At 31.4% G+C, this 15,557-nt stretch overlaps 1 protein-coding gene across 3 annotated transcripts in view; it reads right to left on the reverse strand.

Annotated features, from left to right (window-relative positions):
• Positions 1-15,557, reverse strand: part of LOC140452111 (protein no-on-transient A-like) — a 53,330-nt gene that overhangs the window by 28,202 nt on the left and 9,571 nt on the right. The window contains exons 4-5 of one of the 3 annotated variants that reach the window (XM_072546181.1): positions 14,485-14,513; positions 1,142-1,831 (exon numbers count right to left, since the gene is read on the reverse strand). In XM_072546181.1, the coding sequence (XP_072402282.1) occupies positions 1,673-1,831; positions 14,485-14,513 (188 nt within the window). In that variant the 3' untranslated portion in view covers positions 1,142-1,672. Of the gene's footprint in view, positions 1-1,141; positions 1,832-13,997; positions 14,245-14,484; positions 14,514-15,557 lie in introns of those variants that run through there. The other 2 variants (XM_072546183.1, XM_072546182.1) reach the window with 2 other exon arrangements.

The following is a 15,557-nucleotide window of genomic DNA, read 5'->3' on the forward strand; positions in this document are numbered from 1 at the left end:
GGAAAAAATAGGAAAGTGTTAAATAGGAAGTGTTTATGAGGACAGCTAATTTAGACACAATCCAATTAATTTTGATGACGTTTTGTGAGTTTTAGAGGATGAATTTCGCAGTATTCGGAAATAGCTACAGGACCCACAAAGCTTCACTAGTTGTCATTATTCTGTTTCTGTCTGAAATTACAGTTTTCCATAAATTTCCATCTTCGATCCTACTATTTATATACAAATGTTTATATATTTATATACAAATGGCATTTATATTCTGGTCTTCAAGTCCTATTTTTGTCAAGAATTTATGCTCTGAAATTGAGTTGAACGTCCCAATTGAATATGAAAGGTGTGAACAAGATATAACCAAATAACTACAGAATAAGTGAGAACATGGCATAGCAGCTATGTCAATAACTGTAAAATTTTTTATTAAAGATGATCTTTAATCCAACCGCAACAAACACGCAATCCAACACAAAAACACCATTATCAATCAGCAAAACCTCGTGTCTATGGAATGCATGGCACGGGAAAAAGCAATGCCCCATACAGCCAGAAACAATTTAAACACCACTGTCAGATCTCTACAGGCTCCTTCTTTACTTAAAACATTGATCTAGATACCTAAAACGGTTACTACATCATCCATAGTTTTCATCCTGCCGGAATTAGTATTTCTTTAATATATCTGTCTTCCTAAATCTTACTCAACTTAATGCTCACTTAATATTTACTACCAACACAATACGATCAGCATACATTAAACACCAACTAATGTCTCGTTGAGGCTTCAGAATTATAGCAATATATTGGGGCTCAGTGTAGAGTTTTTATCATTGATCTGTTTTTCGTACACCTGCCCAAATACTAGTCGTTACTACATCGCATATATCTTTCACAATTTGTAATACTAGGTGGGAAGTTGTTTATTAAATGTCCACAACAACACATTTCGAAATAGTCAAACCACTTGCAAGATCAATAAAGGTTTGTTTCTTCGATTCACTGCATTTGTCTTTTATATACCTCAAATGACTTTTCCCAGAATTCTTCATGCGTATTCCTTATAGCATTTCAGACATAAATATGTAGGATGTGTCATGTGTAGTCCTGTACACTTCTTCAAGTACTGTATAATTAAAACTAAAAATTACTTTGTTATAAGTTGATTATATTTTGTCTAAGAGACATATGAAAGGACATAAAATACATAAATTATGTAAACAAAGTTGCATTAATTAAAAAAGTCACACACAAAGTCATTTCAATAATTACTACATTCTTATACTTCCTAATATTAAGTATATTGTAATACTAAAATTAAAAATGTTAACGGCTGCCAAAGTCACAACATTTTGACCATAATGCGGGTACAGCTTTATCCATTTATAAGGATATTTCATTAAAGGAACAGAAATTGCAAGAAAGAAAAAGGTTTAAGGATTTTCACACATAACTGGAATGCACACCACCACTTTCTCGTCTCCACAATTTCTAAAATTCCCATAATCAAACTCCAAAAGCCAACAACCTGCACTTACTCTCAGAAGTTGTGATCTAGGACAGCTTTTGGATATCTAAACATGTGCTAGTACCTGTATTTTCTATTAATTTAGTCTCAAATCATAAGATAGTATAAAGTAAGTGAATTTTATAATTCAAGTAAATCTCTTGCTTCTCCTTAAAAACGGCGACGCTTATTTGGAAAATCATCACCTCCACCACCACGGCGAGAATCGTTGACCCAGTGACCACCTCTGGCTCCTTGAGGTTCACGTGCATTGCCACGATCAAAGCGAGATGTTCCACGCTCGTAAGAGCTCATGAATGATTTGGGATCCTGGTCATAATAATAAGAGTAAAAGTAGGTATCGATTTTAATTTTCAGGTGTAAACACGAAGGTCACTACTCAAATTTCAAGATTCACATTATATACCTAATCGACCCGATCTAGGCGTAGCTAGAAATTACCCACCGACCGGTGAAGGTTGGAGGAATTGTATCCAATTGAAATTTTTATAGATGGAACTTCCAAATACAGCTAAAGAAAAATTACCTACTACCTATAACATACTGGTAATTTTAGTTCTGGTCCACCTCTAGGTAGGTAAGAATTGAGTGGAGGCAGTGTAATGATTCGCTACGTTGCTTCACTGAGCCACTCACAAGAGGTGGACAAAAATAAAAATACAGACAGCCAGAAGTAGTAAGAAAAATTTCAGTAAATCATATCGACTTTTTTTTCGAAAACCTAAAGATATTAAAAGATGAAGCCGAAACATTGGAAATAGCGAAACTATAATTGAAACATCCTAACCAAAATTTGCAACGGTGCAGACGAGCCTAAGCTGTATAATTTATGAAAATTTAGCCACGAAATTAACCAGGACGTAATATTTTTTGAAATTGAAAAAGTTATCAGCTGATTATAGAAGAACTGGAATCAATCAAAAGCTGCAATTCAAAAACAGCGAACTCTCTATTTTATCTAATGATAAATCAAAGGAGAGGCACATCTTTATATAAAACTTATAAAAGACGTTATAGATAGAATGGCACAAATTACGACAAAATGGTGACAAGAAAAGAAAGACATCAGTAAGATGGATTAACTATTATGAAACATACTGTAACAAGTGAATTAAAATAAGTATATGATATGAATGAAAATACTTGAAACCGCTTAAAACATTGTTTGGTGTTGAGCATAATACAATTAGTAAATATTTGAATAAGAAAATGTATACAGATTAAAGAAGGCAAGGAGTCGGATAAAATGGTTCACAGAAAATTAAAAAATAGCAAATGATTCAGATACAATTCCATTATGCCTTTCCACCAGACATTTCAAAGTCATCTTATTTAAAGCTACACATTAGTTATGACACGATGAAATCCTGAAATTGATACTGACCTCCGCAAAATATTTAATTAATTAAAACGCATTATGAGAGCCTTATCCACACGTACGGAAAACCGCCCATATAAGTCACCCTACGGTGGTACAATTATAGAATATGTTGTAAGTATATAGTATGTATATTATAAAACGGACGACGACTACTACATATAACATCGATAGTACATTTTAGCCGTAAGTAATTAAAGTATACCAGAATAGAAAACTTTCAGCCGAAGCTGTAAAGTACCAGTATATATTTTGCCCTTAGTCAAAGGGAGCATTATCTTAGTAAATAATAGATAATATGTAAATTGCTATGAGAAGAGTCAAAAGCGACTAACTATATATAACCACAAAAAGATGTTTGTTTGGCTTTCGCCTAATGTAAAATATAATGTGTCATTTCTCAAGTAATGCATTATTAACCAATAGGTATTTGTAGCCAGATTAATTTTATATTGTATTAAGTTTCTTTATAATTCTTCAGTGATGTGTATTTTTCATTTAAAAGTTATCACGGTAAATAACAAAAATTAATATTTATCTTCATTAAAATATAAAATAAATCTAAATGAAATCAGGTTACTACGCAGGTAAAGCTGAAAAAGACGTTTAAACTGTTGGCAAGTTCAGAGCAAATATAAAAATATTTGGGGCGAAAGCTATGAGAGACAATTTCAAATATATTTATTATCAGTAAGCAAAAAATATAAACATCTTTATTAAAAATTTAGAAAACGATTTTATGTAATGATGGAACAGGGGAATTTGGTCGACGAAGCATTTAAAGTGTCGTATAAATGTTTTGAAAGCCAACATTTTCAAAATATATAAAAATATAAAAATTCGGTGGAAATGGGGCCACCAATAAAATGATTAGGAAAATATATTACTAGCTCGTAAAAGAGTTGACCAAAAATTCAACAAAAGTAAAAGATCATGTAAAAAGTGTGATGCAACCTTAATGAAAAAAAGTTACACTTTATCTGTAGTAATCGTAATTCACAACTCTTATCTTTATCTAAAAATTGATGAAATACGAGCGACGAAAGTGTTATTACGTAATTAATCACTTTTTTTTGCCATGTTTTCAAAAGTAATTTTTTCTGTAAAATCGTTTTAGAATAATACCAATATTTCAGTCAATATTCAGCAGATGTTATTTCTTTCTCCATAATTTCTTTTTTTTCCAACCTCACTATCATTGACATTTCAGAAGTCGTCATGTTATTTTTTAAATCCTTGTACAAAACAGAGACACCAAGGTACATTTACATTTTTGCTCTTTTGACAGTCAGTTATAAAGATAATTGTAATCTTCTGTCATAAAAACTATGCTGTGCATAGTTTACTATTATAAATAGTGCAATTGAAATTGGAGAATAAAGAGACCTGGACGTGGTCAAACAAATTTGTTTTATCTATAAAAAATAAAAAAGAAGAGAAAACTATACATACACATCTGTAGTATATTCTCTCTCACAGAGAGTATGTAATAGTGGGTTTTTGGTTGTCGAGTTACCGCTAATGTCTAGACGGGTGAGGTGGTAAGGCTGAAAATTGGATTTGCTTCGTGTCATCCCGTGTATTTCGTTTTTTCTTTTGATAACTATACTAGGCCTACATCCTTTGATTTTGAGTCAGCCTGCGCATTTTTCAGTAGACTCCAAAACCAGTGTAATGCACTGAAATTCCGGATCGGTTGTACGCGCAGACTGCCTCAGCGTCTTCCAAGCGCAGACTGCCTCAGCGTCTTCCAAAACTATACGGTAGCCAAATAGGAAGCGAAAGTAGCAGTAGCAAGAGCTAAAGCAGAATCATACAAAAACCATCAACAAAGAAGCAAAATATTTTAATCAGATTAGATGTAAGTGAAGAGATGAAAATTATAAAATACTATTTTACGAAAATGTTGTCAGAACGCGGTGAAGAAATGACAGTTGGTTAAAATGAGAAAACCAGTTATACTAAAGGAGACAGAACAACAACGTTCACCAAAATTACAAACAAGGAAATTTCTCAAGCATCTCAAGCAGATCATATACCTGGAGAAGAAAGAAGTAACACGTTGGCCAACCGGTTTATTTATGAAGAATTTAAATATCCAGTATGTAAAACGTCGTGAAGACTTAGTACTTTGACTAAAATATAAACGAATAGGACATTCCTTTGCCTATTTTCAGTATTTTAATAATAATGTTCGTATATATGTCATGTTTACTATATAATTTCGAAATTAGGTTAAAAATTTCATAGTTTAGAGTTTGCTAAAAATTGGTTAACACTTGGTACTACATATCTATTGATTGTTAATTATAATAAAAATAATTTTTGTACTATGTAATTCTAGAGCGTACTAAAACTATGTTTCGATAATATTTTATGTAATTTTGTATTAGCTAAGTCAATATAGGACTATTATGGTCACATATTTACGATAAATATTATTTTCACCGCCTTAAGGTAACCTATCTGCGCGTCTTTCTCCGTATGAACGGGCTCTTATAATGTAGAAAAATTCTAAAATGTTCACATGCAAAACTTTGGCCACGAGAGGCCGACACATCAAATATACAATACCGATAATACGATAAAAACATATATATATATACTGTGTAATCAACAATTTTTTCGTAGAAAAAATAAATAATTAAATTAAATATTTCTGAAAACTTTACTAAAAACAAACAGTACCTATGAAGTGATACCATAATCACAAAGAAACTTATCTATCCGTAAGAATGTTTTCGACAAGATTATGTATATCTTGGTAAATTATAAATATTTAATAGTGTAAAAATTAGATAAATATGTAGTATCTAAGAAAAATAACTTTTGACGCAAAAAAATTCAATATTATTAAACCATTAATTAAAACATTAATCCACAACATTTAGTTATAAATTAGTAAAAATATAAATTTAGTTAAAAATATTTTTTTAAAACTAAATTTCGTTAAAAAATTAATGAAAAATCCCGATAGAAAAATTTTACTGTCAAAATAATTGAAACTGCAAACGATGAAACTAGAAAATAGATACAAAAAGCACAAAACTAGTTCTTAAAAAAAGTATAAACCAATAGCATTAACAGATTATACTATAAGCGTTAGTAGAAAGAGTCGGTTACTGATTGATTCTACTGTTACTTGATATTGAAAAACCTTTTGTGTTGTGCTACACGTTTGTTAAAGTTCTACAAGTTTGACCGATGTAAGTTTTTGGACAGCTTCCACATTTGTATACACCACTGTGCAAGTGCTTCTTTTTTCGTTCTTGTTGATCTTAATATTCCCAGCAAGATATCAACAAAAAATGGACGAACACATAAAAAAGAAAGGAATAACACCAGATTTTAGAACAAACAACAACTTAGACAAATATATTATTTGTATACACAGTGGTGTATACAAATGTGGCGATTGCTCAAAAACTTACATCGGTCAAACTGTTAGAAATTTTAACGAACGTGTAGCAGAATACAGAACTGTTTTCAATAATAGAAAAATAGACTCTACGACGTACGCACTTCACCTTCTTTTAATGACCAATTTCAAATTCTTCACATTCAAAATAAAGGCCTTAAGCTATTTTTATTAGAATCTATGGACATTAACAAATTAAAAAATACAGACCCACTTGAGAAAAACCTTTAACTCAGTTGAAGACTATAAAGAAAGATTTGATAAACACAAAGAAAAGCACTTGAGAAAGGCACTCTGCCGAAACTGCTGTAGTGATAATAAATTTTGTGGAAGCGTTGAAAACCAAAGTTTTCGGTGGTGTATTGTTTGACAAATAGTAACTTGTATCTAGTAATATTCCTTCAAGAAAAAGAAAATGCATAAGTATATTAAAACAAACAGAGAAACATACGGATACAATTTTAAAGCTTGTATATAAATATTTCTACTCCACTACGAGGATACCAGGCACACATGTATGCAACCTTCCATTGAACAAGAAAAAACGTAAGCAGATCAATAAAGGTACTGGTAGTCAGGTGGCTATTATGAGGGCTGCCAGAAGAAATAAGGAAGTCACTAAGCTACTAACTGTGGGAATGTCGAGAAAAACTCGACAAACTGGAAGGAAGTATACCACCACATGTGCAAGAGCTGAAGTACTTCATATAGACACGCTTCCTCACTGGACATCGTCAAGGGACAAGCTGCATACAATGAGACTGTTTCATGGAGACTAATCTACAGAGTCTATAGCAGAGAAAAATCAACCACATCTTGCATGTACAACTTAGGAAATGTACAACTTAGAATTCTGGAATGGGTATCACGTATACGTGGAAGTTGCACAATAAGCCAGTTGTAGTATAGTATGGCTCAGAGCTCTAGAACTTTTCCTTAAACAAAAATAAAGCCAGTAGACAGATATAAGGCCAGTTGATCCCATATTCATTAGGATTCTTCCTTATCTTATATTTCCTAACAGGAAACGACATGATTCCAATATCCCAACGATCTGTCGGCTTCGTAATAAAGCATATAGATAAATATAGAAAGCTCAGAATTAATTATTAGATCTAAAAAAGGCGTATGACAAACGAATGACAAAGCACAACAGCAGCCTACACATCTACATTTATGTGGACTTCATAATATAAAGTAGGAAGACAAACAAGATCACAACTACTCAAAGAAAGCATCAGTATCAAAGTCTGTTAATATATTGGCAAGATCTACACAACATTACTACATTAAGCAAACATCTGAAAAGTTACAACCAGAAAAGATTCATTAACCACATATGTCCAGGTTACCTGTAATGGGAATACTGTCTATAACCTGCAGCCATGAAAATTTTCCAGTAAGTAACATTCAGAGTTTGTGAAGATAAAATATATATTTATTACAAGTGTTTAAAAAGAGAAGCACCGTCAGTATACTAGAAGAAATATAAATACATAAATCCCCATATCCCTAATGCCAGATAAAAGAATTATCTCGCAAATGCACAAGACAATAACTGTTTCGCTTGATTTAATAACAATTACATAGAAAAGTGGATTAAAGTATAAGTAAAAATATAAATTGTTAAGAAAACTATAAATATTTATTTTTTATAACTTTAAAAAATATATATTTTAAGATCATTTAGGTGATGTCAGAAGTTTTAAGTCAAGAAAAATATAGTTTTATTTTACCGTTAAATAAATAATCTGATCAAGTTGATTACACAGTTATAAAATTAAGTGATATAATTTTTATACCACGAAAAGAAAGAGTTGTCAGTTGTAAGTTCACATTAATTGGTATTTTACGCAAAAATATACTCGTTTCGTATTAAATGATGCGTATGAAATATATGTAATATAGTAAAAGCACTAAGCTATACTGAGCAGGTAAATAAAAGTTAAAAACACTTAACATTATCCCCACTTTCTCTAAAGAATACGAATTTAAAAAGAACAATCTTATCAGAATCAAATCAGTTGAGTATGTTCACTAAAAATGTTAGTTGACTAACAATTATCAAAAGAAAAAAGTTAATCAAAAAGCTACTAAATTTATATAATTTTATTGAAGTCGAAGTTTTAATAAATAATAATCTACTAAAATCGTTTGAAAAATGAAAAAATAATTAATACATATAATAAACACCGATAGTAAGCAAGAAATTCCAGGAGCAAGTTTAGACGCAGCTAGGTGAGATGAATCGACGTGATTTTTTGAAAAACCTATGATTATATTGACGATAAGAGGTAGACTCATATTCCGTCGAAGTTTATAGGTTGTACCTAGTTAGTACTGTGACCTATTTCGAAGAAGAAAACATCAAAATTCAGTTTGGAGTGGCGATAAATTCCTACAATAAATATAATTTGGTTTGACCAGTAGCATCCCAAAAGACATTTAATTTTAAAATACCAAATTCTATTGACCAATTCATAAATTTAAGGCAAGCCTATGTCAAACAGAGGCACTATACAGACAGATTTATGAACTAATACAGAATATAGGGAGCAAAGAAGTAAAGCCCGAAGAATGGAATTATAATGACAATCCCAAAACAAGGAGACCATAGAATTTGCAAAAACTAACGAGCAATTAATTTACTGAATGTAACATATGAAATAATGACAGACGAACAATATATATACAGAACAAAGAATAAAGAATTACCAGTAAGGTTTTAGAAAAGGAAAATCCACGATAGACGCTATACATACGCCGAAACAAGAGATACAAATAATAGGATATGCGGACGATATAACCATAGTAACAACAGATAAAAAGGCATTAAAGAAAACCTGCCAAGAAATAGAAAACGAAGCCAAACTGAGAGGACACATAATGAGAAGAGAGTTGAGTGCAATCCGTTAAGAGTTGTAGTGGAAACAGCGAAGTCACACCAGAAACTAAACCAAACACAACTACGTAAACATAGATGACCAAATTAGTAAAATGTTAAGGACAATAAAGGGAAGGCTTTTATAGGTTTTGTATTTTTAAAAATAGTGGATTTGCTTGATATGCACTTCGCTTGTGCCGCTGGTTAATAATCAAACTCCGTGCGAAAACAAAACTGATTTTATTTTGAATTACACAATACATGAATATATATAACGCTTATTAAGTATTATGTCCGCTCGCTCTAATGCTGCATCACCGATCCCGTCTCGTACTTGATTGCTGTCTGTCGTCTTTGGGGTGCCTTAAGGGACTCGCCTTATCTTCACATATGGCATAATATATCTCCCTACGCCACTATGTTGCCGGATTGTAAAAATGCATAAAATAAACTCGAATTGGATAGAGGCGTGAACAAATAGATTATTTCATTCCATGTGGTAGTATATTACTTCAAGAGTATTCACACCAAATTTGAAGTCAATTCGAGTAATATTACCGAAGTTATAGAGATTTGAATACCGCGCAGTCGGTGCGTGCGCTTTAGTTTAAAAACTTTTACTTGAAACTTTGTTTTCCGCGCAGGCACGATTTCTCGGAGTTTTAAACCGAGAGCGCACGTACCGACTGCGCAGTATCCAAATCTCTCTAACTCACAATATTGTTCCAATTTACTTCAAATTTGGTGTGAATGCTCTTAAAGTACTATACTCTCATACGTAATAAAAAATAATTCGATTTTTTTTAAATAAAAGACTTATGTAACTTCTTAAAGTAAATTTAAATGCAGATACTGGAAACAAAACAAACCAGAATATTGGGAAATGCAGAAATAGATGTACTGGAAACAAAACAAACCAGAATATTGGGAAATGCAGAAATAGATGTATTGGAAACACTAGAAATAAACCACAATTTGAATTGAAAATATAAATCGAAAAATCAAACATATTTTCAATAATAATTATGATTTCTGTTAATTAAAGTAGATAATAGAAACTCCACTAAAAAATAGTTTCAGAATGCACCTTCTCTTTCTGTATACTAGGTCAGTTTAGATTGATGACCATGATGTCAAATTTGTCAATGTCTCTATTTTGGACTATATGATATAATCCCAGCTTTATCTTTCCTTCAAATATTAGTTGTATTTGTTCATTTTTCGCACCAACAAAACAAAGAGAGATTTATAAAAGAGCGAGTAGAGTATGGAGTAGACGCAAATACCCTTGCTATAAGAAAGTTCGATGTCGCCTTTATACAAGAACACAGTATACGTAAACCGAATAAAAGGTTGATAAGAGTCTTAGCAGAGAACTTAGATAAACCTATGGAACTTTTCATCCGCGTATTTCATGTTGTTAATAATGATTCCGTCAATCTTGTCCTTTTTAAATTGATTTTATGAAATGCCGCATGAATATTGAAAAGGAGTGGGGACAAAAGGCATCATTGACGCTCTCATCTCTGTATGGGAAAATATTAGGTATTTGCAAATTCGGTTCGCTCCGATATCAATTTACGGACAAATTAATATAAACTGCGAGGTATAAGTTAGGGATATAGTTTTTGTGGTTATTCAAAGAAATAAATAATTAAATTAAATTTATAAGTTGTTTATAGTTTATAACCCCAGGAAACAAAGTCGAAAAATCACTGGAACACTGGGGGAAGTGAATAGAAAAGGCTTATAATCTCGTAGGTATTAAAATGAACATTTATAACACATTCCATAATGTGAGCTTTTAAGTAGTTACTATAATTGCTAAGATGGGCTTGATAGGTCAAGTAGTTTTTAAAGAATTTTATTTTTTTTATCCTATTTGAGAAAAAAGGTCAGTTTTATATGACTGTACAGGTTCTTTGTCAATACTTAGAATGGTTTTTTGGCCTGATTCTCTTTATAGGGCCTCAAATTTTCATGTTTTTAAAAAAGTATATTATTTTTTAATCGTTTAGTTACATATAATTGATGAAGAATGAAATACCATTACCAGTATATTAGCAATATCCCTAACTTTGCCAAGCAGTACAAAAACCTGGTAACAAAGAAAAACAAACGAAAGAAATACCGTATGTAAAAATAAACTCACAATGATCCAGAAAAAATGAGAAAAGAAAGTACTTCCACTAATGTAAAGAGAAAGTAGAACACAATATGAAAAGGAAACTAGTTATATAAAGAAAACCCATGCAAAAGAGAAAAAAGGGACCAAGACGAAGAACAATGATAAGGACCAAAAGTTATAAAGGTAGAAGAATGGAACTATGGACATTGTAAAGAAACATAGGAAAGAGCTCTGAATACGATGTAAAAATACAATAAAATTTACCCATTTGCAATTGTATCTTTTATCAACATGTATTTTTTAGAATTACGTATTTATACTTACTGCATTGTTTAGAAGTGAAATTTTTATGCCCTAGGCCTCAGAAGGCCTGTCGAGCTAAATAAACGGATGATCATCTATATACTGGATTGCTGTTTTATCGAAACTAACGAAAACGCTTGTTTAAAACACTTCAAAAATAAACGCAGCACTTCACTTATACGCAAACATACAATACAACAAATTTTGAGTAAAGGCGAATTATCGTGGCGAATTTAAAAAATTATTACGAATGGTTTGAGAGAAAAGTTAATCACTAACTTGCGAGTAAAATCCGTTGATGTTTGAAACATGAAAAAGACACCTGACCTTTTACGAAACTTACAGTTTGGGAAAAATTTCTTTTCGAATATAAAAAAAAACCATTTTTAATACGCATCACTTGTAGACCTCGTAAAATTTTCAAACAGAATGGATATTACGTAGAAAGATTTATTACTGAAGTAGATATGAATCAATGAGCAAATCAATTAAAAGTAAGTAAGGAATAAATTTAGCAAATATAACTAAATGCTGGGGGAGAATACGCTCGTTTCAAAAAGAATTTAGAATAGAAAAGTTTTTAAAAGTAAAGAAGGACGATTTTTGGCGTTTTAGAATTTCTTGTGTTCCGCGTAGGATATTCTCACTAAAAACGAGTAATTTAAGGACAGAAAAGTATCCAAATTGAAAATTAACATTATGTTGTTGAAGTTATGAGAACCAATAAGTCAAGCGTTTCGATTTAGAGAAAATGAAAGTGACAATAGAAACGGGCGCTCACGTACACTAACGGTATAACTTTGGCTGAGTTTGTATCATACAGATTTCGTGTTAGGATAAAAAGGCTGATAGGCGCTCCCATATATCCCGTTATACTCCATTTTAGAAAATCGAAAGCCTTTAATTCACTTGGTTTGTTAGCCATTCATTGATTATACGTAGCACGATTTTGCTTGCATGGCTTTGTAATTGTTGCATACGGTTAGCGATTCCTTGTTATGGATAGGGATACAGATTGATTCGCGTCACTTACCTGTGATCCATATCATATTGCACATATTAAATCTACGCCAACCTTGTCCATTGCTTTCAGATCTATCCCTGGGTTTTTTCTTGCATATTTCTTGTGTTCTGAGACTGACGCGTCATTGCATAATTCTCAGCACTAGTTTTTCCAGGTTTCTGGTATGCTCTCCGTGTCAGTTTTTACTTCTCTCTTATGTAAATGAATGGCCTGAACTGGTCCATTTGATTTTCTTATTCTTTGTTTTTACTAATCCACCTTGATAGCCTTCTTAGGTGGTGTTCATAAAGTGTATTTGTTATCATTAGATTGTTTTCACTGGCAAACTGCAGGAGGCGTTCTCTTCTGTTTCTAATGCCCCAGCCAAATGATTCTACAATATCTTTTACAGGGGGTTCATTTTCAGTTGTTTCTACCTTGGCGTTAATTAAGTCTCCAATATCAATATTCAATACTCGTTTTGTGTGATCTTAAGTCTTCTGGTAGGGATCTATGGAGGAGTATCATTTATCTCTTGGCATACTGCTCCTTCATAGGCTGATCAGACACCAGCGTATTCTAGTCTAAATTGCAGATTCATTTAGATTTTTAAACTACTACATTAGCTTTCACTCCCTAAACATTAAGCACTTCTGAAACTGTCTTGTTTAATAAATTTTGTCTATTTGTGATAATAACGATTAATAATTTTTGAAATTTTGAAACAAAATCAACTATAGGTGGCCAATCACTGTCGCCTCAACTATCTTCAGGTTGCACCCTGCTGATTCAAATAAATCGATGAAGTGATATAAATGATATGATGCGTCACCTCACAAAGCACGTCTCAACTTGCATGACTCTAGTCGAAGAAGTAGTAGTTGCGCAATCAATAAAAATTATCGGCTGAGTTTAGCAAAAGTACAAGCTGAATATAGTCGCAAATGTCAACCATGAAATAAAATATTTCGGTTTGGCAGTGTTGGGATGCTTTTATAATGCATATGTTGTATGCTTCAAATATAAAGAGATAAAGCTATTAAAAAAAGTACATTTTGATTATACTATTTTAAGAATTCTGCAATTTTTAATTTATATGAAACAAACAAATATTTACTCATTCTTGTTTTATATAAATCAAAAATTGCAGAATTTATAACATAATATAATCAAAATGTACTCTTCTAAAACTTTGTCTCTTTATATTTTTTAAGCATACAGCATATACATTATAAAAACATGCCAACACTGCTAAACAGAAATTTTTTGTTCCATGTTTGACATTTGCGGCTATAATCAGCTTGTACTTTCGGTCAACTCAACCCAATTATCAATAAATTAGTGAACAAATAAAGGATGAACACGGATGAAAAGTATATTCGTTAGTACAAAAAATAAAAAAAAATAAATAGATTGATTTAAAATATAAAATATGATGAGCTCCTTTAAAATGTCCGAAACAAAGGAATAATGTGATGTTGTTAATATGATTTTTCAAATATTCCTTGAGAATAGACCACTAACTGTACAAAGGTTCTCCAAGAAATAAACATTGTAACTAAGATATTAGTAGTTAACATACTTCACTGTCATTCTTTCGTAGGATACCTATAAACAAAAACAAACGATAATTATGTGAACCTCCATATCTACGAAATTTGTTGTATACTGAACCCACATCCCCCCCCCAAATTATTTTCTAAATGCAGTAAAGAGTTTTACGCACGCTGCTAAATAGAGAGTTACTCTATTTTGACACATTTTATGATTCTATGCAGACATTTTTTTAAAAATATTATCACAGACCTGAAATATTAGTAAATTATTAAACTATAACTAATTACGTACCATCATATTGGTTTCTTCTTGTCCTTCTCCTGTAACAAGAAAAATAAAAAATGAAGACGTTACCCTTATAACCCATTATAGGCCAGCGACCTATTTATAGATCACTGGAAATTTTTGTCAACCCACAAAATTTGTTTAAATTTACAGTAAAATTTTCCATAGATATTTTAGAGTGTAGTTAAACTGAATTATAATTTCTATTTTATTATATTCCCAATATCCTTTCAATAAAAAAAATTTATAAACATCGGACAAACTTGTTGAATTCGTGTTTAGATTTACAGAAGTTTCATATTATCGGTTACTGGATTATTCTTGTTGATTAATCATGATTAAATCTCGGAAATATAAATTGTTGAATCGTCATTATAAGTTTTATTTTACTGATCTATAAATAGGACACTGGTACTTAGTGTTATCAAAATATGCACCATTTCAGTATTCAGTTGTTGAATGTGCAGATGTGTGACGTCGTATTTTTGAAAAATGTTAGATTTAATTGTGATTTCCATCAAATTTTGAAGATATTTTAAACCCAAACTTACAGAAATTTATTTTTCGATGGCTCTATATAATGAATCAGAACAAAACCTTAAATCAAATAACTAAGAAATTGAATAATAGCTCGGGGAAATAAGCTCAAAGCTGTGACAAATCCAGATATATGACAATTTTTTAAGTTAGTATACACCTATATAAATAAAACTTACATGTTTTCTGCAGAGATTTCAGTGTCTTTTTTAATTACCAATTTTGTGTAAAAATTTTTATTTAAAACATGCTGTAAAATGGTGATTTCCAAAAGTTGTAAAATTAATTTGTTGCTTCAAAAACTGCAAAAACGTTATTTGTTTATAACTATTGTAAAAATCAACCTAGGCATCTGTTGTTCTGTCCAAAGTTGGCCATTGTTTGTAGTCATGAATAGATTCGCAAACTTTCAGATCAATCCATCAATAAAATGACGTAAAAATGGCATTTTTTACATTAAATTCTTAACAATTAAAAAAAGACACCGAAATCTCTGCCGAAAACAAAAAAAAATTATATATCTAGATTTATCAGTCCCAAAC

Source organism: Diabrotica undecimpunctata, chromosome 10, assembly GCF_040954645.1.
Source record: "Diabrotica undecimpunctata isolate CICGRU chromosome 10, icDiaUnde3, whole genome shotgun sequence".
Taxonomy (NCBI): Eukaryota; Metazoa; Arthropoda; class Insecta; order Coleoptera; family Chrysomelidae; genus Diabrotica; species Diabrotica undecimpunctata.